Below are 27,956 nucleotides of genomic sequence, written 5' to 3'. Positions count from 1 at the left end.
GCCCAGCCCACTGCAGATGCCACCATGGAGGAGGATGCGCTGCACAAGGCACGACGCCTGACTGACTACTATGATGTGCACGAGGAGATCGGGAGGTAGGTGGGCCTGGCATGATGGGGCATCCTGGGTACTGCAGGGACGGGGGCACTGGAGCCAGGCTGCACCCTGGGGTGCCGACATAGGGCACTAAGCTCCATTATACGCCTGATCCTGGTGTGCTGGGGCTCCTCTCAGCTGTCAGGGGATGCTCCTGTGCCAGCTTAGGCTGGGGACCTGGCATGGTCAGAGAAAAGCCAGGCTTGGGCTCTCTGTGCCTCTGTAACAGAGGCAGCTGAGGCTGCAAGCAGCTCCCTGCAGAGTGGGTGCCTGTGCCAGCTGCTCAGGGAAGGGGGAGGTCTCCTGCTCACTCATGTTCTTATCCTCCCTTACCCCTGCTGCTGAATTGCAGGGGGGCTTTCTCCTATCTGCGAAGGGTGACAGAGAAGAGCACCCGGCTGGACTTTGCGGCCAAGTTCATCCCTGGGAGGACCAAGGCCAAGCAGTCGGCACGGCGGGAGCTGCACATTCTCTCTCAGCTGGACCACGAGCGCATCGTCTTCTTCCACGATGCCTTTGAGAAGAAGAATGCTGTCATCATGGTCATGGAGCTGTATCCTCTGGGCTCTTCTCCATGGGTGCACAGCACAGGGGAGGAAGGGAGGCTTTTGCATGGGACAGGTGGGCAGAGTGGGTGCAGAGGAGCTGGGTGTGGGGCACAACGGAGCATGGAATTTTTATGCTCCTTGACTGGGGCCCAGCTGCTCTGAAGAAGAGCTGCTGGACAGGATGGTGAGGAAGCCTTCAGTATGTGAGTCAGAGGTGAGTGAACACTGTGGGAGCAAAGTGGTGTGGAAGAGAGGAATCCTGGGGACAGTGGTGTCTGTCCCAGCCTAGATGTGTGTAGTGCTCATTGTATCAGGCTACTAAGGGGGCCACAGCCCACATTCTCCTCTGCACAGGGTCAGTGTGTGGCTGACTCCCGTTCAGACTGCCCACTCTCCTCACCCCATCTCTTGCAGGTCCGCTCCTACATGCGGCAGGTCCTGGAAGGGATCTGCTACCTGCACCAGCACAGTGTCCTGCACCTGGACATCAAAGTGAGTGAGAGTCTTTACAGACTCCTCCTGCCCAGTGCCTCCAGTGAAGGGCTCCTGGTGCACTGGGTGGGAATGGTCCTCTGAGAGGGAACATTCATGCCCTGGGGAAAGCCCCTGCGTCCTGCCAAGCTCCCCTCTGCTCTGCACTGTCCTGTAGCCAGAAAACCTCCTGATGGCAGATTTGAGCAGCGAGCAGATCCGGATCTGTGACTTTGGCAACGCACAGGAGCTGACGTCTGAGGAGCCACAGTACTGCAAGTATGGCACCCCTGAGTTCGTGGGTCCTGAGATTGTCAACCAGACCCCTGTCTCCAGCGTCACCGACATCTGGTAAGGGTGGCCCTTGGGTGGTCGGTGGGGTCCCTGCTATGCCAGGAGAGACTGGGCACCCTGGAGGGCTTGTCATGTGCAGTAACTGTGCTCTCCTCTCTGCAGGCCTGTGGGGGTTATCGCATACCTCTGGTAAGTGCCCTGGTGTGTCTTCACAGAACGGACACCCTTTCCACCCCTTCACCAGTTCCAGAGCGGAGGCTGTGACCATGCACATGACTCCTTACAGACTCAGCCTCCTTTCCAGCTGCTCCTACCTCTGCCCTCCCCATGGCACCAGGGCTGAGGTCTGAGGTCCTGTCCTCAGTCTCCCATACTTTCCATGCTGTTTCCCATGCTGTCCCCATGACCCCAGACATGGGGTCTGGGGTCATGTCCTCAGTTCTCTGTATTTTCCATGCTGTTTTTCATGGCCACATGGCCCAGTGACAGTGTCTCCTCCATGGCAGCTTGACAGGGATCTCCCCCTTCGTGGGGGAGAATGACAAGACAACGCTGATGAACATCCGCAACTACAACGTGGCCTTCGAGGAGAGGATGTTCCAGGGGCTCACCCGGGAAGCCAAGGGCTTTGTCATCAAAGTGCTGGTCAATGACAAGCTGTGAGTACTGCAGGGTCCCCTTCCCCATCCCCTGCCCCTTCAGCATGAGCTTTGTGCTCAGGGGAGGGTGGGGACCCCCATGCATCAGGGCACCCAAGGGCAAGGCTAGCTGCACAGCTCTGCTGGGATGCACCATGGGCAGCCAGACTCTCCTGCCCTTTTTCCCCTGGCCAAAGCCTGTGATCCTGGGTGTTCTCACCCAATGGTGTCGGTTCACAGGAGACCCAATGCAGAACAGACCCTGGAGCATCCCTGGTTTAAGGTGAGCCTGGGCTCCGAACTAAGAGGCCACGGGGTTCCCTGAGCCTGTTGTAGGCTCCAAGGGACACCGTTCTTCCCTCACCCCACAGACACTGGCGAAGGGGAAGGTCATCAGCACTGATCACCTCAAGCTCTTCATCTCCCGTCGGAAATGGCAGGTGAAGGCAGGGGCTGGGGAGGGAGGGGGCAGGTGGGATTGTGTCGTGGGCAGGATGGGGGGATGTGTAATGGCAGGATGATGCCATGCCACGCACCTGAGCCTGACCCAGCCCTCTCTGCTGGCTGCAGCGCTCACAGATCAGCTACAAGTGCAACATGGTGCTGCGGCCCATCCCAGAGCTGCTGGAGGACACGTCCAACCACCTCTCCATCGCCGTGCCCCGGCATCTCAAAGAGTCACCGGCGCTGTCATCCTCCTCAGACTCAGACGACCTGGATGAGCTGCCCTTCATCCCCATGCCACACCAGGTGGAGTTTTCTGGCTCCCGCATGTCCCTCAATGAGATCCCCACAGACGATGAGACCATTGGGACATCTGAGGGGCTGCAGCCGGAGGGGGATGCCTCTGCCATGGAGTGGCAGAGCCAGGGCACAGGGAAGCCTGGGGTGGCCCTAGGGAAGAGGCCAAGGAGTGCTGGGCCACGGAGACCATGTGCAGAGGTGGAGGCGCCTGGTTCCTCTGATGAGGAAGCCCCCGAAGCCCAGAGGCGGCCGGAGTATCCTCGCAAAGCCATGAGGAAGGGTTCCAGCCTGGAGTCACCAGGGAGTGCCCGTCGGGGAGAGCTGAAGAGGGGCAGCTCTGCTGACAGCGCTCTGCTGGTTCAACAGCTCCCAGGGACTGAGGAGGGGGCTGTGGCAGCCCGGGACCCCCGTGGGGCCCTAGCCAAGGCAGCCTCCATGGAGTTGCCAAGGAGAAAGATGGTCTGGGGGGAGGATGATCATGCCCAGCGCCTGGAGCTGATGCGCCAGCGGCTGCTGCGGGGAAGCTCTGGGGACAGCAAGGTCAGTGGCCTGCGGGGTCCCCTCCTGGAGACCCTGGGGGTCAGCCCTGACAAGAAAGTCTCACGGTCAGCCCGGCTGGAGCCTCCAGCAGTGCCACGGCTTGTGCGGGCAGCCTCCAGCGAAGCCACCTCGCCGCGCCTCCTCCCTGCTGAGTGCCGGCTGCAGAAGAGCAGCTCCTTCAGCCACGGGGACGCCGAGCCTGTCGTCCGGCACCGACGCTCCGGCGCGCCCCTGGAGATCCCAGTGGCCTGCCTGGAGGCACAACGGCTCAAGGAGTCCCCCTCTCTCTCTGCCCTCTCTGATGCTCGGCCCACAGCGCCACCAGACACCCCAAGCACACCAACACCCCCTCCAGCAGAGATCGCTGTTCCCCAGGCCGGCCCTGCAAAGGCCGCCTCAGGGAGGAGGCGCATTCCTGATGAACATGGCCCACCTGGGGCCAGCAAGGCTGCCACCACCACAGGGAAGAAACCCACGAACAGGGGACAGGAGGACAAGACACCCACCAAGGCTGCTGGAGCCAGTGGGGAGGGGGCTGCCAGGACAGGAGCTCCCACCCCACCAAAGTCCACAACCACTGTTCCCCAAACCCACATAAAGTCTTCCTATGCCAAGATGATGCAAGTCATGGGAGGTATTCAAGGCGGGGAGACAGCCATCGAGGAGCCCCCACCAACCACCAACGAGCCCCCACCAACCATCAAGGACACCCCACCAGCCAGCCCTGCAAAGCCCCCTACACCAGCACCAGCAGCAAGGAGGGAGGTGAAACCCACCGGCTCCTCCAGCTCCTTGGTCATCCAGGACATCGATTCGGAGGAGGTCTTTGAGGCCAAGTTCAAGCGGAGCCGCGAATCATCCCTCACCCGGGGGCTGAAGCGCCTCACCCGCTCTCGCTCCGAGGACCGGCACCTGGCCGGCCCCCCAGCCTCTGACGAGGGCATCTACCGTCCTACACCGGCCGGCGTGCCCCTGGAGCTGCGCAGGGAGCGGCCCACCGGGCTGGCAGCCAAGTCCAAGTCGGTGCAGGACCTGCATGAGGTGGAGAAGGACGGGGGCTTCTTCCGGAGGATGTCCATACTCCTCAAGCGGACCCCGCCGGCTGAGAGGAAGAAGAGCATGGGGGAGGAGGGAGGCAGCGAGACCCCCCCACCTGGTGGGCGCCGCTTCTCCTGGAGCATGGCTCTGGCCAGCTCCAGGGAGCGGAGGGACTCAGAGAGCCTCAAGTCCGAGCCGGGGGGTGGTGGGGAGAGCGAGTCACCAGCGGTGGCCGTGCGGAGGAAGATCAGTGCCACCATGGAGCGGGTCTCGGCGCGGCTCCGCAGCGTGTCGGATGAACGGCCGGAGGGCGAGGGCTCCCGGCAGCTCCGTCGCGCCAGCTCCGAGGGTGAGAGCTTGCGGCCGGGGCCTGCCCCCGCCCCCGCGCCCTCCTCCGAGTCCCTGCGCTCCGAGGCCAGCACCGGCTCCGCTGCCTCTGCCAAAGGTGAGCGATGAGGGCGATCCCGCGGGGCTCTCCTGCGGGCAGCCCACGGCCCAGCCGCTGTGGGTACGGCAGGTGTGGCCGCCCTGGCCTGGCCCCGCTCTCACCTGCCCTGGGTGCCCACAGGTGGGGGTGACAGTCAGAAGAGGTCCCGCTGGGAGCGCTGGGGGCTCTCCCGGGGCAAGAAGGAGAAGATGGCCTCACAGCCCAGCATCCCCTCCAGCCTTCTGCGGGAGGAGGGACTCGCCGCCGGCCGGCCGCACACACCCAGTGAATCGGGTAGGTGCAGCCCCAGGACGGGATGGCGGATGTGTATCTCCACCCCAGCCTAACCCCCCACTCTGCTTTCCAGATTTCCCCCCTATTTTCCACATCAAGCTGAAGGACCAGGTGCTGCTGGAGGGCGAGGCGCTGACCCTCTGCTGCCTTCCTGCTGGCAGCCCAACCCCACGGATCCTCTGGATGAAAGGTGGGGCGCTGCCCCCACTGCCTCGGTGGGTGGGCTCTGACAGACACCGTATCATCCCACTCCTCTTCTCCCCCTACAGACAAGAGGTCCCTGCAGCCCGACAGTGGGCTGAATGTCGTCTCCTGCAAGGACGGACGTCAGATGCTCACCATTGCCAAGGTCTCCAGGAAGGATGCAGGGCTGTACGAGTGTGCAGCTGCCAACATCCTGGGCACAGCCATCAGCTCCTGCACGCTGGCTGTGGCACGTAAGGAGGCTGGGGGTCCTCGGGAGACAGGAAGGGCACAAGTCGGGCACATGGCTGGGGATCAGTTGGTGCAGGTCACTAGAGTACTGCTCTCTTGAGGCATGCAAGAGACTGGGGCTTTTGAAAGAGGACAGGCTGGTTTTACATGAGTGTTTCCAGCATCTCTGAACCCATGTGTTGTTATGCCCTCTCACTGCAGCAGCTCTGCTCTGCCCCTGGCTGGACAGCCAGCCCAACCTGTCTGTACCCTTGCAGGGCTCCCTGGGCGGCCAGGCACCCCGGAGATCCCCCAGAAGTACAAGAACACAGTGCTGGTGCTGTGGAAGCCTGCTGAGAGCAAAGCCCCCTGCACCTACACACTGGAGCGCAGACTGGAAGGTGTGTGGGGCTGCCTCCCATCCCCTGGGAGCCACAGCCAGGAATATGGGCTCACGGAGGGAGGCGCACCTAGGACAAAAGTGCCCAATATCCTCGCTGTCCCCTGTGGCTTGGCCAAATCAACGGCAGGGGACAGTGGGCTGCCCCTGTCCCTGGTCTGCCCTCCCCTTACCTTACTTCTGCTTTGGCAGGGGAGCACGAGTGGAAGATTGTCAACACTGGTATCACTGACTGCTACTTCAATGTGACTGAGCTGCCTCCAGGGAGCACTGCCAAGTTTCGTGTGGCCTGTGTCAACAAGGCTGGGCAGGGACCCTACAGCAACCCCTCAGGAAAGGTGCATCTTGAGGCAGCAGGTGAGCAAGCCCTGTCCCATGGGTATGGGGTGGCTATGGGGCCGCCTGTGGCCTCTGGGGTGCTTTGGGGATCCTTGAGTCCCATGGCATCTTCCCCCCAGGGCTTTGGGAAATGAGGTGCCACTTACAGCCCACTCCTAGCTTACCCCCACCTGGCTCACACCTCCCTTTGCTCCCTGTAGATGCTGGAGCTGCCCCAGCCAAGGATGTTGCTGTCCCCATTCCTGAGAAGGTGGCTTCTAGCCGGTCAACCCAGACACCCGAGAAGCACGTGGAGCCGGTGGCTGCAAGGGCCCCTCCCACCACACCACCACGCAAGCACAAGGGAGTGGTACAGAAGGCAGCTACAGCAGAACAGGAGGGTGCCCCCACAGGGGTCCTTCCACCTCCTGCCCCTCATGAAGAGGGAGTGCCACCAGATCTTGAGCTTCCACCCAACATCACTGTCTATATGCCTCCTGAGCTGATGTTCACCCCTCCTCGGACTGCTGCCTCTCCTCATACAGACACCCCCACTCCGGGCTCCCCTGCACCCCCCACGGACACTTCCCCCCCGCCCCAGGCTCCGTCTCCTTCCAAGTCTCCCACCGTTTCCCCAGTGTCAACCACGCCCAGCTCAGCCCCCCCACCATCTCCCACCCCCAACACCACGCCTTCACGCAAGATGCCTCCCTACATGGTAACCTCCTTCATCTCCATGCCCCCCACATCACCCCCTGCGCAGGAGCCCACCACCACTCCCCCGCCCTCCAAGGAGCCCCCAGCTGCTAGTGGGGTCCCAGGGACAAAAGACAGCACATCACTGCGGCAGGGTGTCCCCCAGAAGCCATACACCTTCTTGGACGAGAAAGCACGGTGAGTAGCGGTAGGACAAGATGCTCTGCCAGGGGTGTTCTTGCAGCACCCCACGCCAGGGATGCTGAATCCTGCCCTATGCCGCAGAGGCCGTTTCGGGGTGATCCGGCTCTGCAAGGAGAATGCCACAGGGAAGCACTTCATGGCCAAGATTGTGCCCTACGAGGCGGAGCGGAAGCAGAGCGTGCTGCAGGAGTACGAGATCCTCAAGGCGCTGCACCATGAGCGCATCATGGCCCTGCACGAGGCGTACATCACCCCCCGCTACCTGGTGCTCATCTGCGAGAACTGTGCAGGCAAGGAGATCCTCTACAGCATTGTGGACAGGTACGGGGGGGCACAGGGCCACCGGGGACAGTGGCTGGTATGGGGCTACCTGCTGATGGCACCTGCCCCCAGGTTTCGCTACTCAGAGGATGACGTGGTGAGCTACGTACTGCAGCTGCTGCAGGGCCTCGAGTACCTGCACGGCCGCCGCATTGTGCACCTCGACATCAAGCCAGACAACATCATCGTCTCAGGCACAAACGCCCTCAAGATCATTGATTTTGGCAGTGCCCAGACCTACAACCCACTTGTGCTGCGGCAGCTGGGGCGGCGTGCTGGCACCCTGGAGTACATGTGTGAGTGGGGCACCACGGGTGTAGTGGCCAGGGGACAGGGACAGAACTGGGGCATGCTTATTCCCAAAGGGGTGCATGTATGCCTATGCTCTGGGGGACTTGGGAATGGGAAGGAACTGTGTCCTTGGGGAAGGTGGGAGGCCTTTGGGGTGCTGGGTGTGTCTGTGAATTTCTATAGCATCGCTGGGGTCAGTGGGAGAATCTGGGTGCTGTAGGGCAGTTGGGGTATCCTTGGAGGCTGGCTGGGCTCTGTCAGGGTGCTGCAGTGTCGGGAGGGTGTTGGAGGGTGCAGTAGTGGAGTGCTGTGGCTGCTGGGGGTGCTTGGCTGCTATGGGTGTTGGGAATGCTGTGGGTGTTGGGGATCCTGGGGATCTGGGACTTCTGTAAGTGCTGGGGATACTGCAGATGCTATGTGTGCTGGGATGCTGGGGCTGGTGTCTCTGTGTATCTGACAGACCTGCTCCCCTGCCCACAGCGCCAGAGGTGGTGAAGGGAGACCCGGTGGGCTCTGCAGCAGATGTCTGGGGTGTTGGCGTCCTCACCTACATCATGTAAGACAAAGGGTCAGGGGGATGAGAACCTTGAAGTGTAGTCAGCCCCACCCAGGGCTCGGTGCCACAGAGGACACCAAGCTAACGGAGGGCTGAGGGATGCTGTAGGCCAGCAAACCCTTCTCAGCTGGACATGGAGAGATGAAGACACCCTGGGTAGCTGTGGCTTTTCATACCAGGAATGGGGGGGGAGTGGGACAGCAAGCACCCTCCCACCACTGTCCCCCCAGCCCATCACCCCCTCCACCACCACAGGCTCAGCGGGCGATCCCCATTCTTTGAACTGGACCCCATTGAGACGGAGAACCGCATCCTGGCAGGGCGCTTTGATGCCTTCAAGCTGTACCCCAACGTCTCGCAGACTGCTGCCCTCTTCATCCGCAAGGTCCTCACTGTCCACCCCTGGTGAGTGCCCAGCCCAGCCAGGGAGGACACATGGCACCAAACTGTGCCTGTGACTGAGCCAGCCCCTGCCACATGGGGCCCCTCCAGATATCCTCAGTGGGAGCCTGGAGTCCATCACTGCTCTTGGAGAGGGCTGGGACCCCCGGGTTTTGCAGGGCAAGGGTGGTGGCTGGCTTTGGGGGGCGGAGCAGCAGAGGGCACCCCTGGCAGTCCCTGATGCAGATCTGGCTCTGCCCCAGGAGCCGCCCCACGGTGAAGGACTGCTTTGCCAATGCCTGGCTCCAGGACGCCTACCTGATGAAGCTGCGCCGCCAGACCCTGACTTTCACCACCAACCGCCTCAAGGAATTCCTGGTGGATCACCAGAGGCGCCGCGGCGAGGCCGTCACAAAGCACAAGGTCTTACTGCGCTCCTACCAGGGCGGCCAGCCACCAGGGCCACAGTAACTGCTGCCTTGGCCGCGGCCACCAGGGGCCGGGGAGCCAGAGGAACATTCCATGGGCCGCAGTACGGGGCGGCTGAGGAGGAGCCGGGACGCGCCAGGATGATTCCATGGACCTCACGTGCTGCTGTCAGGGGTGATGGTGGCCAGCAGCGTCATTTTGGCACTGCTGATGAAGAGGAGGCGCTGCCGCAGCCAGACCAGCAGTGGGGTCCGGCAGTGGGAGGGTGGTGGGAAGCCTTGCTGCAAGGAACAGAGAATGTGGCAGAGGGTCGGGGGAAGAATGGGATGCAGACAGAGGGGCACGGGAAGCCCCGGGCGGGAGGGGAAGAGCTGCCAGTTTGCTAGCCAGCCCTGGCCACATGGGTTCCATCAGCCGTGTGCCTTACACTGCAGCCCACAGCTGCCCCTGGCCACGGTGTGCCAGTCCTCGTGCTCCCCCTGGTTTGCACACCAGCACCAGAAGACTGAGGTTGCTCCAGCGGTTCCTGCAGAGAGGGGCTTGCTTACAATCCCCCGCCAGCCAGCACAGCCCCAGTCCTTACAGCTGGGAGGGGGGGCTGCCAGCCCCCCACCTTCCGCTCCTCCCAGCCCTGGTCCTGGCAAGTGGGTTTGTGGCTCCAGGACCGATGCCGGTGCCTTCCCTGGGGCTGTCGGCTGTGCCCCATGCCAGGGTGGGGGACTGGCAGGCCCCCCCTCTTTGCAGGGGGGCATCCAGGTGCCATGCACATCTCCTGTGTCTGCTCAGGCCCACGCTGCTCGTGCTCTGCCCACCCAGCTCCAGACCTTGCCCTGTACCCCAGTACCAGCCCGCCTGCCTGTCCCAGACCCCTCACCTGACCCCAAGGTGCCTTGCCCTGCCCTGTGCCCCCTCCTCAGCCCTCCCTGGCCGGTGGCACGATGTGGGGTGCCCTGAGCAGGGGCACAGGAACAGCGGCTGGACACTCACCTTCCTCATGCTGCTGTAGTGATAGGGCTTTATTTATTGATTTTGGGGAGAAGGCGTCTGCTCATTCCAGTCCCCATTCCTGTCCCCTTCTCTCTGCCGGGCTCTGGAGTTGCCAATGTCCCCATGGTTTGGAGCAAGCAACATGCCAGAGCAGCAATAAAGACTCTGAGCAGCCCCTCCAGTTTCAGTGCCTTCCTGGGAGGGAATGAGTGTGAAGTGCAGGCCCTGGTATCTCTGGAGGGTCCATGCCCCAAAACCTAAGGACCTGAGTCCAGAAAGGATTCCATTGAGGCTGGGCTTCCATGTTGGAAACCTGGTGAAAAAGAGAAGCTGTGAAGCACTGGGGCGAGCGCAACGGGGCTGATTCACATGGCCCTCACGCCATGGAGTGAAAATCCGGAGTGCCAAAGGGCCCGATGGTGGCTGGGACAGCAGGACAGCAGGGCAGGGCTCCTGCTGCGGGCACGGCAGGTGCCGCTGAGGGACCTGATGCCTGGCTATAAATATCTGCTACCCATAAGAGGCCGTGCCGTGCCGTGCCGGCAGGGACCGCTCCGGTTACAGCCCGCTGCCCCCCCAGCCCCTCGGTGCTGTGCCGGCCGCGGCGGGCAGGGGCACACGCGTACCGCCCGGTGCCTGCGGGCAGTCACACGCTCCCGACTCACACACACGTGGCTGCAGACCTGTGCCTGCCGCAGGCCTGCGTCCAAGGGCGTGTCAGAGCCCGTGGTGTCCCCGCAGGGCGGGCCGAAGCGCTGGGGCACACACACAGCCACAGCACCTGCACTGCACCCTCAACGCTGCCCTGCACAGCCGCACACGGCCACAGCTGCTGCCCGCACACCCGAATGGATCATGGCACCCCGCACTGACCATGGCCCCCCACACTGACCATGGCCCTCCGCACTGACCATGGCCCCTCACTGACCATCGCCCCCCACACTGACCATGGCACCCCACACTGACCATGGCCCCTCACTGACCATCGCCCGCGCCCGGCACAGCCGCCCTGCAGGCCCCGGCCCTTCACAGCGAGCGCGGCCGCCCCCTGGCGGCGGGCGGGTGGCGGCGCAGGGCCCGGCGCGGCGCTGACGTGTCCCAGCCACGTGCGCGGAAGTGGCGGCGGGGCCGGGCCGGGCCGGGTTGCGGGGCTCGGTGACGGAGCTGGGGCTCGGTGCGGAACCGCCGGAGCGGAGCGGAGCCGCGATGCCGCTCAAGGCCGTCATCCTCATCGGGGGCCCGCAGAAGGGTAAGTGCGCAGAGGCCGCGGCGTGTCCCGCCGGCGCAGTGCCCGGCCGACCCCGCTGTGCTCCGCAGGGACCCGGTTCCGGCCGCTGTCCTTCGAGGTGCCCAAGCCGCTGTTCCCCGTGGCCGGAGTGCCCATGGTGCAGCACCACATCGAGGCCTGCGCCAAGGTACGGAACTCTGGGGCTGGGACTGTAGAGCCAAGGGAAAAGTGCCATTCCTTTCCTTTCTGATCCCTTCCTCCGTCCCTCCCCAGGTGCCCGGCATGAAGGAGATCCTGCTCATGGGTTTCTACCAGCCCAACGAGGCCCTCAGCCGCTTTCTCGTATCGGCGCAGCAGGAGTTCAAGGTTCCCATCAGGTGGGCAGGAGCTCTCTCACCCCTGGGGCACCCACGGCGGCACAGCCTGGCTCAGCCCTCACCTACCTGCCCCAGCCTGGCAGCCCCCAGTCAGCGCTCTGGCATTGGCCAGGTGGGCTCTGTCCCACCGTGGATGGGCACAGCCTGGCTCCCCCATCAGTTCCGCCACCTTTGCCTTGTTCCCTGCCCTGGATGGTTCCTGCTCCAGAGATGCCTCTCCAGCACAGCTCTAAGCTGCCACAGCCTCCTTCTGTGCAATGCCTGCATGAAACCCATCACTGGATGGCAGAATTATGTCTCTCCAGTCCTTCCTAACCCTGCTGCTGGTTGGTGCCACTAGACACCTGCTTCCCTAAGCCCTCCCTTTTTCCTGCTTGGCTTGTAGGTATCTGCAGGAGTATGCAGCCCTGGGCACGGGTGGTGGCATCTATCACTTCAGAGACCAGATCCTGTCAGGTGGTGCTGAGGCCTTCTTTGTCCTCAACGCAGACGTGTGCTCAGAGTTCCCCTTACAGGAGATGCTGGAGTTTCGGCAGCAGCATGGGGACGTGCACAGCTTTGTCATTCTGGGTACCACAGTGAGTGGCAGTGCTGGGGAGCAGAAGAGCTGGAGTGCTCTGCTGTGGGCCTAGAAGCCAGCAGCTCCTGTGGTGGGTGGGTCCCAGAGGTCTGGGTTTCATCTGCTCTGCCTCCCTGTGCCTCCTGCTCCACCACTGCTAACCCTGTCCTTGTTTCCTAGGCCAACAGGACACAGGCACTGAATTATGGCTGTATTGTGGCAAATGCAAGCACACAAGAGGTACTGGAGGGCCTTGGGGAGTGGAGCTCAGTGTGGGTGGCAGGTGCTGTGTCACCTGCATGGGCCTGTGGTGCCTCAGAGGGTGTGGTGCTGGATGGAGGGGCTGCACCCTGGGATTCATGTCTCTTCCCTTGCCTCCAGGTTCAGCACTATGTGGAGAAGCCCAGCACGTTTGTCAGTGAGATTATTAACTGTGGCATCTACCTCTTCACACCTGCAATCTTCCAGCACATTGGTGAAGTGTTCCAGAGGAACCAACAGGAGCTAGCACTGTGAGTGCCTCAGCCTGCTCTGTGTCCCTCCCACCCCCCTGCTTCCTGGGGCTGCAGCAGCACGCTCATCCTCCATACTTTCTCTATCTTTTCTCCTCCTCTGCCATCACTCACTTGTTTCCTGGTCCTGCACCAGCTGTCCTTACCTTGGGTAAGTCTCCCTCTGTGTCTGCACTCGCTCTCTGGGCTGGATTGATCCTAGTGGTAATGCATGATTTCCCTCCCTTCTCCAGGCTGCTGTTTCCTCTGCTCTGCTCCTGGTCAGCTTGAGACTTTCCCTCTCCCTTTGTCTCTTCCCACCCCATTCTCATTCAGCTCTAGACTAGAGGCTGAGCAAGCCTTTCACCTAGGAATGCTCTCCTCCCCTCTCCAGCTCTTTGCACCAGCCAGCCTGTCACCTCACCCCTCTGCCACCACCCAGCTTAAAATCCAGCTGTGCAGGCTCTGGACTGGGGACAGGATCATACACCCACCTGGACTAGGTGGGGCTCTTGCACCATCAGCTTCTGGCTCAGAGCTTATTTTGGCTGTCCCTCTGCTGCTCTGGGGCTCAGTGGGGCTGTCTCAACCCAGCCTGGCAGCTGGCCCTCTCCCCACTTTTGGGAAGAAGCACATGGCTAGGTGGGAATCTGGGATTGTCAGAGTCCCTGCATTTGGGGATGGTAGGTCTGCTGGGGTCCTTGGGTGAGGCCATGGCTGGGGTGAGTGTCTAACATGGCTCTTGCTTCCAGAGAGGAAAATTCCAATGGCTGGCAGCGTGCAGAAGTGATCCGACTAGAGCAGGACGTTTTCACCGCCCTGGCTGGGAGTGGCAAACTCTATGTCTACAAAACTGATGGCTTCTGGAGCCAGATCAAGTCAGCTGGGTAAGTGCTGGAGCTGCTGTAGCAGGAGCATCGAGTGATCTGTACCAGGGATGGGAGTGATCAGTATCACGGCTGGGAGTGCAGGGTGCTCAGGCAGAGCCGTGGGTGGTGCTGATTTTGGATCCTCCTCTGCCCTGGTAGCACCAGAGTGACAATAACAATCTTCTGCTTTTCCTCCTCCAGCTCTGCTATCTATGCCAGCCGCCTTTACCTGAACCAGTACAGCAAAAGCCACCCAGAGAGACTGGCCCAGAACAAACCTGGAGGCCCTGTCATCCGAGGTACCATTCTGACACACTAATGCTTTTGGGGCTGCCTGGGGAGGCAGTGGGACCCACCAGTGGGACCTCCCTTTATCTGAGAGGCAGGGGCTCCTTGGGCTGCCTCCCCTGAATCCACTGCCTTGTGTTGCAGGGAACGTGTACATCCACCCGACAGCCTCCATCGACAGCACTGCAGTGGTGAGTGCAGGCTGGGGAGGCCCTGGGGCTGGGACAGGCTCAGGGGTGCCAAGGGCATCACTGTGCTTGTCCTCATCACCTGCCTCTGTCCTCACAGCTGGGCCCTAACGTCTCCATAGGGGAGGGTGTGACGGTGGGCGCCGGGGTGCGCGTGCGAGAGTCCATCGTCCTGCACGGTGCCTCGCTCCATGTAAGTGGTTTGCCTGAGGGAGTCAGTGCTGAACCCCCCCCGGTGCAGGGAGCCAGCAGCACCCTGCATTCCCCTCTCCTTTACCCCAGGACCACACCTGTGTCCTGAATACCATTGTGGGCTGGGACAGCACGATTGGGCGCTGGGCGCGGGTGGAGGGGACGCCCAGCGACCCCAACCCCAACGATCCCTATGCCAAGATCGACAGCGAGACCCTGTTCCGGGACGGGCGCCTCACGCCGTCCATCACAATCCTGGGTACGTTGCTGCTGTGTGGAATCACCCTGGGCCTGCTCACCGAGGCAGCTGCTCCCCTCCAGCTAAAGCCTTTGCCTTCCCCTCCCAGGCTGCAGTGTCACCATCCCGGCTGAGGTCGTTATTCTCAACTCCATTGTCCTTCCTCACAAGGAGCTGAGCCGAAGCTACAAAAACCAGATTATCCTGTGAGTCACGGGCAGCACCAGCCCCCTACTCCCTGCTGTGCTCCATAAGAAGAGCCTGCACTGAGGCCTCACATCCTGGGAGGTTCTCAGCACCACCAGAGGGGTAGGTGCAGGCCAGGAGCCCTGCAAGTGCCTGACTACTGCTCCAGACAGACATTAAAGCTGATGAGCATCAGCCTTGCATGCTGCTTCTCTTGCAGCCCAGGGACCAGCCCTGGGCCAGGGTGAAGGCTTTGGGGACAGTACGTGGCCCTGGTACAAGCCTGTGTGTGTATGCAGGGAGCACTTGCTGCCTGCAGTGTCTTGGGTCCAACTTTGTGTGTTTCTCCACCAAAGGGCACTACCAGCACCACCTTGCCACTCCTCACCAGGCTATCCCTGCACTATTTGCTGTCTCCAACTCCCTGGAAGGTCTTGGCCCATCTCTAAGACCTGGGAGCTTTGAATGTGCCTGTCATGTGTAGGCAGCTCACCCCACAGGAACAGATTGAGGCTCATGATTTCAGCATGATTGCAACAGTCTGAGCTGGGCTCCTGCCTATTGCTGGGAAAACAGCAGTGCCAGGCTGTCCTAAGGGCACTGGCACACACACATGAGGGCTGGGTCGGACTGGGGGCCTGCTGGGCCTGGGGGGAGCTTGCAAGCTGCAAGAACACCCCTTCCCCCAGTACCACCTCTGCCCCCTGGGCTCAGTGCGTGCCAGGAGAGCTGCCAGCCCTACCAAGCCTGCTCTTGTCAGGATGAGACCTGTGCCTGCTGCCTAGGCAGGGCTCAGAGTGAGGGCATCAAGCCCCTGATACCCTGGCGGGCCAACAGCCTCCTTCACACCAGCATGGCTGGAGCTTGGGGGGGCTCACTGCATATCTCCCCTTGTCACCGGCCACATCCTCTGGGCACCAGAGCAATCAACTTACATATGTACAAGTGGCACAGATTTAGCACTCACCTTGCCTCAAAAACCTGATTTTATGGAAGGCAGTTTCCTCCTGAGCCTGGCACAGATTGTCTACAGTAACCAATGCTGCCCTTTATCTTTTACCTCCCTGGTTTTGAACTCTGTGCTAAAGCCCTGCACTCCACCAAGGGCCCCATCATCATGCCTCTCATTTTCAGCAAGGCACTGTATTAGGTATTCTCCATCCATCCAGTACCATCCCAGTTTGATGGATTTGGAGTAAATCCTTGCTCCTAGCCCTGTGCCTTCCTGCGCCAGTTCTCCTGTGGTCCTGGGCAGGGATTAGCTGTTCCCTTTGCTTTAAGCACATTAAACTCCTTCAGTTTTGCCTCTGCCTTGGATGTGTTAATTTCCTTGCCCTCTGGTGTACACTCCTGCACTGGAGAAAACTGAGCCAAAGTACTTGCTTTCAGGATTGCACATGAATTTTCTCTCATGTGCCCCATCTGGTCTGGTTTTTAGTAGGGACAAAGGTTTATCGGCTGCTTATTGTGGCACAGGGGCATTTCTTATCCCTGTTGTGTAATGCCTCTTCCCTAAACTCCCTCTGCCTGGTTGCCCCTTCTGCAGAGTTATCTGGGGGACAAGCCCTGCCTGGGACATCATTCCATTCCAGCATGATCTTGCTTCCCCCTCTTGGAGGGAAGGAGCTGTGCAGCCCAGCCTGCTTGGGCTTTGTGCAGCTCTAGCACTGCCTGAGCTGGAGGGGAGGAAGGAGTTAAAGAGGCCTCCACCGAGGTGCCAGGAAGTCTGGAAACACTTTAAGGTTGTCCTGCCCTGAGCGGCAGCAGCTCCAATTACTTGAGGCCAACATCTGGGCTCAGAGAGGGGCCTCCCACATCCAGGGCTCTAGAGCAGGAGAACAGGGCTTCAGCAGGGTGGGAGGGGGCTCTGCCTGCCCTCCCAAAGCACGGGTTCTGTGGAGCATTGCTCAGCTCCTGTCTGCTGCACAGCCAGGCTCCAGTGAGCGCAACCCTACAGCAGCAGGGCAGGACAGACAGCAGCCACAGCCAGGTGTGTTTTGCTGCAAACGTTTAATACAAACCTGATTCAAAGTACAAGCACTAGTGTAGTGTCCCTGCCACCACAGCTGGACAGAGCCAGCTCTGCTCCCCAGTCCCCAGGGAAGCAGAGCAGAGCATTGAGCCCGGCAGTCACCCCACAGGCAGGTGCCTGGTCCTGCAGCGTTTGCTCCTCCTCCAGTGCCAGCTCTGTGTCCCGAGGGAGCCACTGCTGCAGGCTACACAAGAGAAGGGAAGAACCGGCCCACCTTCCTCGGGGTTGGCCCCTGCCTGCGTGGGGAGAGATGAGTCAGGGGTTCAAAGCGAGCTCCCCTGGGCCCCACCCACGCCCGACAGCACTCACGGGGGCTGGCTGGCCTTGCCCACGCAGCTCCTCAGGGTGCTGGGGAGGCAGCAGGTGCCAGCTGGGCTCAGCTGGTCTGACCTGCGCTCTGGAGAGCCAATGGGCTGGAAGAAGGGTCCTGCAGGACAGATTGGGAACAGCTATCTCACCCCAGCCACAGACAACCAAGACCTTTCAAGGAAGACGAAGGCCATGATGGGTGGGGGCTGGGGCTCCTGTGCTCACCACGTTCACCTCCCAGGACTGCCACTGGCGCCAGGTTCTCCTGCTCTGTCTCCACAAACCCTCTCCAGAAGCTGGGTGGCAGTGAAAGGAGTTGAGCCACCACCTGGGCAGAGAGAGGTGTAGGATGGGGACACTGGCAGTGCCTGGGTGCACCCCACACCTCAGGGACCCCTCACCTTGCACTGCCGAGGTGTGTCCTCCATGATGGCGAGTGGTGTGGGGTTGGCTGAGCTGTATCCCACCAGTGTAGGGCCAAACACACGGGACAGGTTGAGCACATCCATCTTGCAGTCAGGGCTGTGTGACACCCTACAAGGGGGAACAGAGGGTGTGTGCATGCTGCCCAGCCCAGGGGCTCCTCATCCACAGCTTCCCTGCTCTAAGGCCCCTGGGTGAGGGGCAGAGAGATGGGAAGATGGGGACAGACCTGTGCCAGGATGAGCCACTCACCTGAGCAGGTGCAGCATGAGGAAGGCCAGGGTATCCCTGTTGGCTGGGGGCAGCTTGCTCACCACATGGCGCAGAGCTGTGTCACTGGCAGCATCATCGGGGATGTCTGTGGCGGCGCCAGGGAGCGGGGTCATGGGAGAAGCAGTCCCTTTTCCCTCCCTCACCTTGGGACCCCTGCTCACCAGCAGCCTTCAGGAAGGCAGGGCGGAGGCTGAAGGTGACCAGCGGTTCCTTGAGTCCCCGCAGAAAGTCCTTGAGCACCCCGCACACCACGTGGATGTCAGTCACAGTGCTGAGGGCAGGCAGCGCTCCCCCGGCCCGCAGCAGCTTCTGCTTCCACTCCCGCACCAGCTGCTCGGTGCCTGGCACCCGGTACAGCCCTGTCTGGGGCACAGGGAGAAGGGCTCAGCCCCTGGGAACCACAGCACTGCCACCTTCACCATCCCAGCCCCTACCTCTGTCAAGCCTCGTTTCTCCACCTCGGTCACACACTGCACCACCAGCGTGGGCACCAGGGGCGGTGTGGAGGGCGCGAAGTCAGCCAGCACACCCTGGGGAGAACAGTGCCAACCTGTGCTGTGCCCACCAGCCAGGCCTGCAGCCACGGTGGGCAGAGGCTCAGCATCCTAGGGCCAGTAGCCCTGAAGCCTCATAAGGACGTGGAGAGGCCCCCAGGCACTGGTGTGCCCCCTCACCTCCTGGGGCCAGGCGTGGTGCTGAGGCCTGGGCGTGCAGAGGCTGGGGCACTGCTCCCGACACTTGGTGTGCAGCAGCAGCTGGCACTGGCAGCACTTGATGGCAGTCTTGCCAAAGCGGATGCGGGAACCACAGACTCCACACGGCTCAGGACGGATCACCTGGAGAGGGGGAGCAGGATCAGGGGCTCCCCTTCTTGCAGATACCCAGTAACACTTCTTTATCTTCTCTCAGCCAGGTCCCACTGTCTCCTTCCATTCCCCTGGCAGGTGGAGCTAAAGGGTTGGGGAATGTAGGACAGCTTTGCCCTCCCACCCCATAACTGTCCCCCCTGCCCACCTCCCCAGAGGAGAGAGAGACTGGGTCACTCACCGTTTTGGAGGTGAACTTGTGCTGGACTGCTGGGAGACTCCGTGGGGGTGAGGGGAAGGGGGCTGGTGCTGGCTGTCCCACTGAGCTGCCCTCAGTGTGACTTTCCTGCCCCGCAGCACGGGAACCCGGATCTTCACTGGTGCCCCAAACTGTGGTCAGCTCTGCAGAGGGAGGAGGCTGTGGAGGGACACCTGAAAGGCAAGCCACTCCATCTACCAGCTAGGATGTGAGGAGGCTTCCCACCTCCCAAGGAGTCTCTGCACGAGACAGTGGCATCTGGCATGTCCAGAGAGCCCCAGTACCTCCACGGTGGGGACAAGCATCCCCAATAGATCCCCTCCCTCTCCTCTGACAGCAGCACCTTGAGGCTGTCCCATACCACCCATCAAACCCCTCCTCAGCCCTTCCTATGACCTGCATGTGCAGAGACACGGTGTCCCTGGCGAGAGCGGCGTTGAGGCACCAGAACAGCAGGCAGAAGGTTGTCAGCAGGGCCTGGGACCTCAGCAGGAGGGGGCATAGAGGGGACACTCATCTGCCAAAATGGGACACCAATAAGACATGTGACTGCAGCCCCACAGTTCTCTAACATCTCCCACATGATCACTGGTCCACCTGATCCCCATCCCTGTGCTCCTCCACAGCCAGGGATGCTGCCACCATGGGAACAGGGGGATGCAGGCTTCAGGACAGTGGTCCAGCACAGCCAGGGATGCTGTCCCCACTGGGACCAAGGTGATACAGGCTGAAGGACACAGGTACCCAGAGGAGACAGCTGAGCACTGTCCCCACAGCATCCACAGGGCTGAGGGCTGCAGCATTGCCTTCTGGCACTGGGAAAGCCCCTGCACCCCATCCCTGCCCAGGACACGCTGGGGTCTCTACTCACGGCATTATGGGGTACCACAGAAGAACGGTGCCGCTTTGCCATCACCACAGGGCCAACCTGAGGGGCCAGGGACACACGCTGGAAACAGAACACTGTGTGAAGAGCAGGCAGAGATGCTCCTCTCCCTGACATACTCCCCACAGTACCCAAGCCAAGTGGCCTCAGCCCAACAAAAAGTCCCAGTCTCAGCCTACTCCCCAAGCACTGCCTGCCCCACACCAGGCATCGTGGGGACTGAGGCTTCCCCACCAGGTGAGAGCCAGCCCCGGGGCTGGGGGAAGCCAGGTCAGGCCTGCAATGCAGAGGTGTGAGCAGAGCGGGGTGCGGGATGCCCGTACATGGTGATGAATTATTGAGGAGCCCAGCTGGGCGACGGTGGAGCGTAATGGAGTTTCTATTGATCGTGGGAGGTTTGCCGAGAGACGATGCTCCCAGCACAGCATCAATAAATTAAATTCCCTGCCAGGCTCCTTGCAGCCTCCTGTACTGGGACGGAGGAGTATCTGGGTGTCCTCACCTTGCATGGCACAGGGCCAGCACCCCAGCCTGGGATGCACACTGAGGGACCCAAAGGGCACATTGAGGGAGCGTGATCATAGCTGGGAGATCCTCACTCACACAAAGGCACAGATACCACCTCAACACCAGCCCCCAAAACTGCCACATCCCAGCATCTCCTCATACCTGCCTGTCCGGAGCTTTGCGCTTCAGGGTCCGCACCAGTGCCATATCAAGATCCTGAAAGGCAGCAGGGAGTCTGGGGCTGCACCAGGCCAGGGGCATCCCCAGCATTCATCTCCAGCTCTGATAGCAGCCCACCCCTAACCATGGATATACAAAGGAGCTGTGCCACTGCAGAAGTGGGGCAAAAGGACCCCCTCACTATTGGGGTAAGCCCAATACTTACTACAATACAGCCAAACACTTCTTACCACGTCATCCTCAGTGCGGTCATAGCTGATATCCGAGTGGGACAGGAGGGACTGGCACGACTCGTCCACTGCAGATGACCTGCAGAGTGAGTTCAGCTGGAGCCATTCCCCGCTCACTGCTGGGAGCCCACAGCTGATGCCTCTGCAGAGCCCAGGCACCTCCTTGCCCAGCCAGCCCCTCAAGCCCAGCAGGGATGAGGGCGAGAAGGGTACAGCCGACCCCAAGGCTGCCCGAGGGCTTGGGGTGAGAACCTGCTCACCTCCTGCCGGGTGCCAAGGCTGCCCCAAGGCACCGGCCAGCCAGGGCACTGAGAACAGAGCACTGCTCCCTGCTCAGTGCCTCGCTGCCCCATGGCTCCCGCATCAGCAACTCGAGGACCAGCTGAAGTTTTCGCTCCTGCAAGTGAAACGGGGTGGTGGTGAGCAGGCTGAGGGCCCCGCAGCCAGCCCCACAGGGTTCCCCTGCGGCCAGCCCCCGACCTGCTTCTCCAGCTCAGCCTCTGCCCGGTGCCGCTTCTTCATCTCCACCTCCACCTGGTTTCGGGCGTGCTTGAGCTTCACCTCCAGCGCTGCCCGCTCGGCCTCCACACGGGCCAGCTGCTCGCGGACACGGCGCCCGTCCTGCTCCAGCCGGCAGCATCTCTGGCGCGTCGCCTCAAAGCACCGAGCGATTCGGATGCAGTCTGGGCACAACAGCGGCGGGTGGTCACTCGGGACGGGGGGCCAGCCCCCAACTCCCCCAGACCACGCCGGCGGCAGAGACGAGGGTGCCGGTGTGCCCCGGGCCGAAGGGTTACACACACTCACCTTCCTCCACGCTGCCGCCGAGCTCCAGGAGCTGCAGCCCGTGCTCCAGCCGGGCCAGGAGCCGCCCGCAACGCTGCCGTAGCATCCCGCCGCCCAGGCCGGGACGGGATCGGGGCCCCGCAGCCAGGCACCCCCTCTGCACGTCTCCAGCCGCAGCTCCTGCCCCACGCTTTCCGCCGGGATACCCCGTGGGGCCTCGGGACGGCGCAGGCGAGGGGGCGAGGGGCCCTCCCGGCCGGCCTATGTGGGCCGGGGGCCGGGGTGGAGCCCGTCCCGGCCCCGCCTCCGCCTCCCGCCGCCACCGGGCTCCCACCCTCCGGCCCGGCGGCTGCCGGTGCGGGGCAGCATTTCGGGGATCCCAGGGCGGGGGATGCCCCGGGGTGCGGGGGGCAGCACTGGCCGCAGGGCTGCGGGGCAGGGTGAGGACTGCCTTTGCGGGCGGGGGATGCCCAGGCTCTGGGTGTACCTGATGAGCACACTTAAGGGGTGCAGGGGCAGTGGGTGCGGGGTGCTCGGGGCGTGCAGCGGCATCGGGGGGACCAGGAGGCGTGAGAGGCGCTGGGGGTACAGGGATGCTGGAGGGGGCACCGCTTTGCCACGCCCACATCCCGGGACCGGCGCGGGTATGCCAGAGGAGCCGATGTCCTTGTCCGCTGTCCCCCGCGCTGTGTCCCGCACACCGAGCGGCGGGCGGGGATCCCCCGCGCCGGCTCTCCCGGCCTGGCCCTTGTCCTGCAGATGGAGCCACCTCCCCGCAGCACAGCCCCGTCGCTGCTCGCCTTGCCCGTGCTCTGCCCCCGGTCCCTTGCCCGGCGGTGCCAGGGCTGCCCCCGGCCCGTGCCCCTCCCTGCCGCAGCCCCGGGCCCTGGCGGCGCTGCTTTCTCGCAGGAGGGTCGGGGCAGGCTGCGGGGGGCGCCGGTGAAAGGCAGCTCCCCCTCCCCGGTGCCTGTCCCGACCTGCTAGGAATACCGGGAATAGCAGCAGGGCTGGGTGTGCAAGTCCCTGCACACACAGACACACACATACACACACACACATAGAAATATTCATGAACAGCTCGCAGAATCCCCGCAGGCCTTCACTCCCCCCAGCTGACACTGAGCTGGAGAGGAGGTTTTGCACCCTGTGGACTCACAGCACAGCACCAGGTCCATCCCAGCACCTCGGTGACTCTTGGGAGTGGCTGTGGGTTCAACACGCTCCTCTCTCTGTGCCAATCCCTCAATGTGATCCTAGATAGTGACAAGAAAGGGGTATAGGAGAGTACTATTGCATGCTAGGGATGTGTCCCAGGCACTCAGTGATAAAATAGCTGGGATCTGTAAAATAACTATAGGGCTCGTGTCACTCCAAGGGCTGAACCTAATCAGCATTTGTGACGGAGATTGTGTGGCACTGGGGACACTGACCACTATGCTGCTGGATGGGTGCTGCTGCCTGGGCCCCAGACAGTGCCAAGGGTCTCGTGCCCCTTTGGGACAGAGACCACTGGGGGCTGTGACAGGCTGGGAGCACCCTGGCAAGGCTTTGTTCCATCCTGTGCCAGACCATGGGGAACAGAGGGTGCCTCTCTGCAAAGCTCCTTCCTCCCAAGGTTGAATATGAGTCAGGTTTTGGAGCGACTTTAATTACTACTGGATCGATAGGCTCAGCATGGCCGAGCAAAATCCAATTGCAGCCCCGGGGGCCTGCCTGCTCAGCCCTTCCTGCCCACTCAGCCCTCCCTGCCTGCCTCTGGGGAGGCACGTGCTCCCTCTCTGTGGATGCTCCTCAATCCCACTGGCCCAGCACCCAGCCAGGGGGGCAAGACCCCATCCTGCACATGCAGCCAGCACTGGACCTGCTCAGCCCTAGCAGGGGACATGCATTCCTGGAGCAGGGCAGCAGGTGGAGATGCCCCAGCCTTACCAGTGCTGCCCATGGGAACACACACACACTCCTGAACCCTTTTCCATACTGAATGCATGGAGCAGGTCTGTGGTCCTGGACCACCTTGACCCTGGGCACAAGAACCCTCAGAAGGGCAGAGTGGCCTTGGCAACAAGCAGACATCCCCTCCTATGCCCAGGGATGGGTGGAGGGCACTTGCCACCCATCCTGTGTCCCCATCACCGCCTGCTACCCCTCCTAAGCCACCCTGGCTTGGCCAGGTACTGCATAAATAGCTGTTTGTGTCTCCACTCGGCCCCTGCGTGGGAAATAATATCGGCTGATGGAACATAATGCCCTGCTTCACATGTTCAATTTTATCATTTTCCGAGGCAGGCAATCTTCGTTTAAAGCTGAATGGGTTGGGGAATGTTAATGAAGCGCCGGCGCTGCTCTGCACCGCGCTTTATCTCTTGGAGAATAATTTGGGTGAGCTCGGAAATAGAGTTCCCAGTCCCAATTCAAGTGGCGGCAGCACCGCATGCCGATAAAAGTGTAATTCCTGGCCAGCGTGTGGCCCTGAATACATGACAATTTAACTCTTGGGGCCCCGCTGGGACGTGCTGCCTGCAGCTGCCTGCTGCTGCTTTGGGCCCCTGTGCCCTGCGTGCCCACGCCAGCGTGGGTGCCCAGCCCTGGCAGGATGCCGTCTGTCACTCCCACTCAGCCCAGCCACAGAGCAAAGTGTGCACACCTGGGAGGAGAGATAAGAGGGATGGAGCTGGGCTGGAAGAAATCAGTCTTCCTGGAGAGGCAGGACCCCACAGGCAGATCCACGGGGTGCTCAGGGTTGGGGCTCTCTCTGATGGGAGAGGGATGTCCAGGCACTGAGAGAGAGGGAAGGAGGGAGGGGCTGGGCTGGGGAGCAGGCAGGAGGGAGAGAGGTCCAAGGGAGCATCACATCCAGACAGACTGGCAGAGCCAGGTGGGGGCTCATGGGCCAGGGGTACATGGCTGAGTGAAGGACTCCCCCAGGAGTCCCCCTAGGCCCTGGTGATCATTGAGGGGAGCAAAGATAACTTGCAGAAGGTGTTTTTTGGTCCTGGAAGGAGAAATTCAGGTTAGCAGGGGCAAGCAGCCTTGGCTGCAAAGAGAAAGCTTTGCGTGGTCTGCCTGGCTTGCTCTAAGCCCAGCCATGGTCTGTCTCCAGCTCTCTCCAGCTGTGCTCTGGCAGCAGATTCCTGCACAAGGTGATCCTCGGGTCCTGCCTGAACTTCACTGTCCTGGACCCAGCTCCTGTGGCCTTCAGAGGTAGTGGGTGGGTGTTCCCAGGGCGGCACAGTACCCTCAGAGCAATGGTGTCTCACATCCTCAGCCACCTCACCCTGAAGACACTGGGAAGGCGGCGTCTTGGCCAGTGAAGGGCCAGCAGGGTCTCCTGGGCACGAGTCTGGGCCCCCTCTGGTGGGGCAGTGACAGACCCTTCCCCTGAGAATGAATGGGGCGGGCAGGTTTCCAGCACCGTTAATCAGGGTTGCAAGAGCCAGGATTAATGTGCACTCCAAGGCTCTCCAGTCCCAGCTGTGATCCAGCCCTCTGCTCTCAGCCAGAGCCGCCTCCACGCGCTGAATTATCAGCCTGAGTAATTAAGTGGAGAGCTTTGTTTTAATGCAGACATCTGATGCCTTCACACCGAGGAGCACAACAACTGTCGCGGGTGTTTATGCTCCGTGCAACACATCTGGCTCACGGGGAGAAAATCCATCTCCACCGCTGCGCGAGATTAAAGGCAACGCAGCTCGGCTGCGGGGAAAGGGAAGCACAGCTCTGCAGCCAGCATGGTGGGCAGGTCCCATCCCCCGGTACCATCCCACGGGGTCCCTGCACCCCGCTGGCAGGAGGCTCTGGCTTAGGGCTGCCCGGCAGAACAGGCGTCGCCTCCGCGCCTCGGCACGCAAGGCAGCACAACGCGCCGCCAGATGAGGGATAATTACGAGCTCGGAGATAAATGGAAATAGGGCAAAATAAAACATGGGTTTATCGGAAGTAGATGGTGCCTGGCTCATCTGATACCTGCTCCTGATAAGAGAACTGGCTGTTGGAGGAGGAAGGGTGCAGATCTAAAAGCAGCCACTGTGCCATGCAGAAAATTATTGCTTTGCACAGATTAGGGGATTAGCACCAGTGCAAGGAGCTGGAAAGAGGCTGGTGGGGGAAGAAGCCAGGCTGTAGAGAGAGGAGGTAGCATGCAGGGGAGCAGATCCTGCTGGGACCACTGCGGATTCGCCTCATTTAGTAGCTTCCTCTGCTGCCCCAAAAATGGGGGTTTTAAGGAAATCTGCTGATGCTGCACAAACACAGATCTCCTCTCTCTGCTTGGCCCCTGAATCACTGTGCTTTGCTCATCACACCCACTTGAGATGTCTGACTAGTTTAATGGATTTAGTGCTTTTCTTATGGGGCAGCCTGACACTGGGGTGAGCTGTGCTGTCATGAGCCCCTTCTCTGCAAGCTTACCCCAGCATCTCATGATCCCCAACACGTTGTGAGTGCTGCCAGTGGGAGGATTCCCTCACTGGCTGCCCGTGGCAGGGCTTTTTCCATCAGAGAGCTTGCCATCGCCTCCCATCGTCAGTGAGGGGAGAGGAGACTCCAGCTGGGAGTGTAACTGCTGCATGTGGCGCTCCCAGTGTGAGCATCAAAGGAACCCCATTGAGAAAAACTATCTTAAAGAAAAAAGCTCCAGGTGGTTTCCAGCAAAAAACACGCTCTGTGCTGCTCCCCCACTGAGAAAAACATGTCAAAATTTGGCAGGAGACCTCTGACCCTGATCTAGTCGAGAAGCAAATGCCGTTGTGGTTGAATGAAGCTGCCTTGCTGAGGCTCATCTTACTCCCCGTGGTGTTGAGCAGTCGGGGCTGGTGCAGCTCTGCTCCCCAGAGGAGCTGCCAGTTGGGATCGTGCGCTGGAATATGCTGTGCCTGGACATGCAGATACTCGAGGGGCTTTGGCAAAATCTGGCAACAAAAACAGAGCAGGGGGTGTTTGAAGGAGTGGCACAAAATCATCCAACTCTCTGGCAGCCTGGGGTAATTTGAGGCTGGGAAATGTGAGCTGGAGCAGCAGGGGCCACACAGCCACCTCAGGGCAAGCAGGCTGATTTATTGCCTGCATGAGCCAAAATTGCAGCCCATGCTGGGGGGAGAGGCAGGACCAGAGCCCCTGCCTAGAGAGGCTCATTGCAGAGCAGCAGAAATGCCACGCATAGTAGGCACATGGGAACAGCTTGAGACATCCCATCCAGTCATGCCTGGCTGGGCATGACTGCTACCCACGCTCAGTGCCTCCTCCCAGCCAGAGCTCTGCAAGCAGAGCCCATGGCAGGGGCGGACCAGCCCTGAAGCAGCCTCAGGCGTGGGGACATGGTGGCCCTAAACCAGTGCAATGGAGACACTGGGCTGGCTATGGGCACTGTTCCATAGGCATGCATCCGGATTATCCATGTGTAACACTGGTGCTCCTGTCACAGCCACCCCTGGAGGCAGAGCATGGAGCAGAAACTGCAGCACATTCACCAGGATGGGAGAAGAGGGGCTGCCCTGCTGGCACTGCCATCTCTGGTGGCACAGGATGCACCATGCTCCCCTTGTGCCAGGGCCACCCCATCTGCCTCACCTCCTCCATGCACCCAGCCCAAGTGGGAGATGGCTGTCCCCACCAACTGGAATTAGTTCCCTGAGATGCTATATCAAATGCTTTAATAAAAGCCTGATATTTCATACCTCTTGTCTCTTCACTATCTATTTATTTAGCAATTTTACCCAAAAAAATGCTATGAAGATGGACTGGGTAGATTTATTCTGTGTGAGCTCCAAGCATATCTTTATTGCTCCCTGTTCCCTTGCCCTCGAGGTCCTCAGCAGCATTTTTCTCTTAATATTTGCTCTATTATGTTACCAGGGATGAAGCTCTGTTGATGGGCAGTAATTGCCTGAACTACCCTGCCTTCCTGTGATGAAGATTGGTACCTTACCAGCAGCTGCCTCCCTGCTCTCCTGTCCTTCATCACAACATTATTGACTAGGAAAGTTCATTAATGAGACTCCTAATGACTGCAGCCGTTCCAGCCCAGCCCACAATGCTAACCTCTCCCATGTTTTGCCTTGGTGGCTGCTTGTAGGAGGAGGCATTTCAGGATGTTTTCTGGATGTTTTCTGCATCTTTGGAGCCATGTGGGCGACTGAGCCATTTCTAAAACCCTGCTGATTCCCTTTGCCAGAGGATGCTGCTTCTGCCTGGGCTCTCCACTCCCCTTGTTTTTGGGAACCAATCCCTCCATGCAGGCTGTGCTGGCCAGACAGTGAAGGGGAGGTCTAGGTCAGCAGTGGTTAAGAGGTTTTGGGGGGTCCTGGGAGCGTTCCTGAGGCTGCTCTGTCCTGGTGTTTGCTTTACTGCCCACTGTCCCAGTACCAGCAGCCAAGAGCCAGGCTGGCATCCAGCCAGGCATGATGCCGGGATTAGGCACTGCCTCCTACAAATGAGCTGTTAATTATCATAATCTGGTAATTGAGAAAAATCTAATTATGCAAAGCTAATGGATTTAAAGCTGTGCTGGGGAGCACAGGCCAGGGGAGCACAGCTGGGCAGGGCCAGTGTCGCCAGCCCGTGGCTA

General features: G+C 60.9%; 3 protein-coding genes and 1 long non-coding RNA gene across 10 annotated transcripts in view; 2 read left to right on the top strand and 2 right to left on the bottom strand.

Annotated features, from left to right (window-relative positions):
- The window catches only part of SPEG (striated muscle enriched protein kinase), a 38,629-nt gene extending 28,367 nt beyond the window's left edge, over positions 1–10,262 (top strand). For all 7 annotated transcript variants that reach the window (XM_074548631.1, XM_074548630.1, XM_074548628.1 and 4 more), the window contains 21 exons: positions 2–95; positions 449–649; positions 798–858; positions 1,059–1,136; positions 1,294–1,466; positions 1,572–1,598; positions 1,916–2,068; positions 2,288–2,330; positions 2,419–2,487; positions 2,618–4,814; positions 4,938–5,090; positions 5,164–5,280; positions 5,360–5,527; positions 5,783–5,905; positions 6,097–6,261; positions 6,444–7,116; positions 7,204–7,443; positions 7,516–7,739; positions 8,215–8,290; positions 8,546–8,695; positions 8,935–10,262. In XM_074548631.1, the coding sequence (XP_074404732.1) occupies positions 2–95; positions 449–649; positions 798–858; positions 1,059–1,136; positions 1,294–1,466; positions 1,572–1,598; positions 1,916–2,068; positions 2,288–2,330; positions 2,419–2,487; positions 2,618–4,814; positions 4,938–5,090; positions 5,164–5,280; positions 5,360–5,527; positions 5,783–5,905; positions 6,097–6,261; positions 6,444–7,116; positions 7,204–7,443; positions 7,516–7,739; positions 8,215–8,290; positions 8,546–8,695; positions 8,935–9,142 (5,393 nt within the window). In that variant the 3' untranslated portion in view covers positions 9,143–10,262. The remainder of the gene's footprint in view (position 1; positions 96–448; positions 650–797; positions 859–1,058; positions 1,137–1,293; positions 1,467–1,571; positions 1,599–1,915; positions 2,069–2,287; positions 2,331–2,418; positions 2,488–2,617; positions 4,815–4,937; positions 5,091–5,163; positions 5,281–5,359; positions 5,528–5,782; positions 5,906–6,096; positions 6,262–6,443; positions 7,117–7,203; positions 7,444–7,515; positions 7,740–8,214; positions 8,291–8,545; positions 8,696–8,934) is intronic.
- On the bottom strand, positions 9,821–11,164 carry LOC141730476 (uncharacterized). Its single transcript, XR_012581995.1, has 2 exons — positions 11,071–11,164; positions 9,821–10,400 (listed from the first exon to the last, which is right to left on the bottom strand). It is a non-coding gene; the product is annotated as an uncharacterized LOC141730476 (long non-coding RNA).
- An 11-nt stretch (positions 11,165–11,175) lies between these two features.
- On the top strand, positions 11,176–16,014 carry GMPPA (GDP-mannose pyrophosphorylase A). The gene is made up of 12 exons (XM_074548636.1): positions 11,176–11,336; positions 11,405–11,502; positions 11,589–11,692; positions 12,078–12,270; positions 12,432–12,491; positions 12,633–12,763; positions 13,495–13,629; positions 13,813–13,910; positions 14,044–14,090; positions 14,188–14,280; positions 14,370–14,538; positions 14,627–16,014. Exons 1-12 carry the CDS (start codon positions 11,294–11,296, stop codon positions 14,725–14,727), a joined length of 1,272 nt encoding a protein of 423 aa, XP_074404737.1. The 5' UTR covers positions 11,176–11,293; the 3' UTR covers positions 14,728–16,014.
- Positions 16,015–16,706: 692 nt separating this feature from the next.
- LOC102069336 (rac GTPase-activating protein 1) lies at positions 16,707–21,822 on the bottom strand. The gene is made up of 16 exons (XM_026792309.2): positions 21,416–21,822; positions 21,089–21,291; positions 20,869–21,005; positions 20,609–20,687; positions 20,361–20,414; positions 19,677–19,754; positions 19,202–19,322; positions 18,788–18,948; positions 18,415–18,576; positions 18,175–18,270; positions 17,902–18,103; positions 17,720–17,825; positions 17,446–17,578; positions 17,270–17,372; positions 17,045–17,162; positions 16,707–16,971 (listed from the first exon to the last, which is right to left on the bottom strand). Exons 1-16 carry the CDS (start codon positions 21,498–21,500, stop codon positions 16,920–16,922), a joined length of 1,890 nt encoding a protein of 629 aa, XP_026648110.2. The 5' UTR covers positions 21,501–21,822; the 3' UTR covers positions 16,707–16,919.
- Positions 21,823–27,956: the final 6,134 nt, after the last annotated feature.

Source organism: Zonotrichia albicollis, chromosome 10, assembly GCF_047830755.1.
Source record: "Zonotrichia albicollis isolate bZonAlb1 chromosome 10, bZonAlb1.hap1, whole genome shotgun sequence".
In the NCBI taxonomy this organism is placed as follows: Eukaryota; Metazoa; Chordata; class Aves; order Passeriformes; family Passerellidae; genus Zonotrichia; species Zonotrichia albicollis.
The sequence above is the reverse complement of the archived record's forward strand: the minus strand, read 5'-3'. Positions and strand labels throughout refer to the sequence as shown.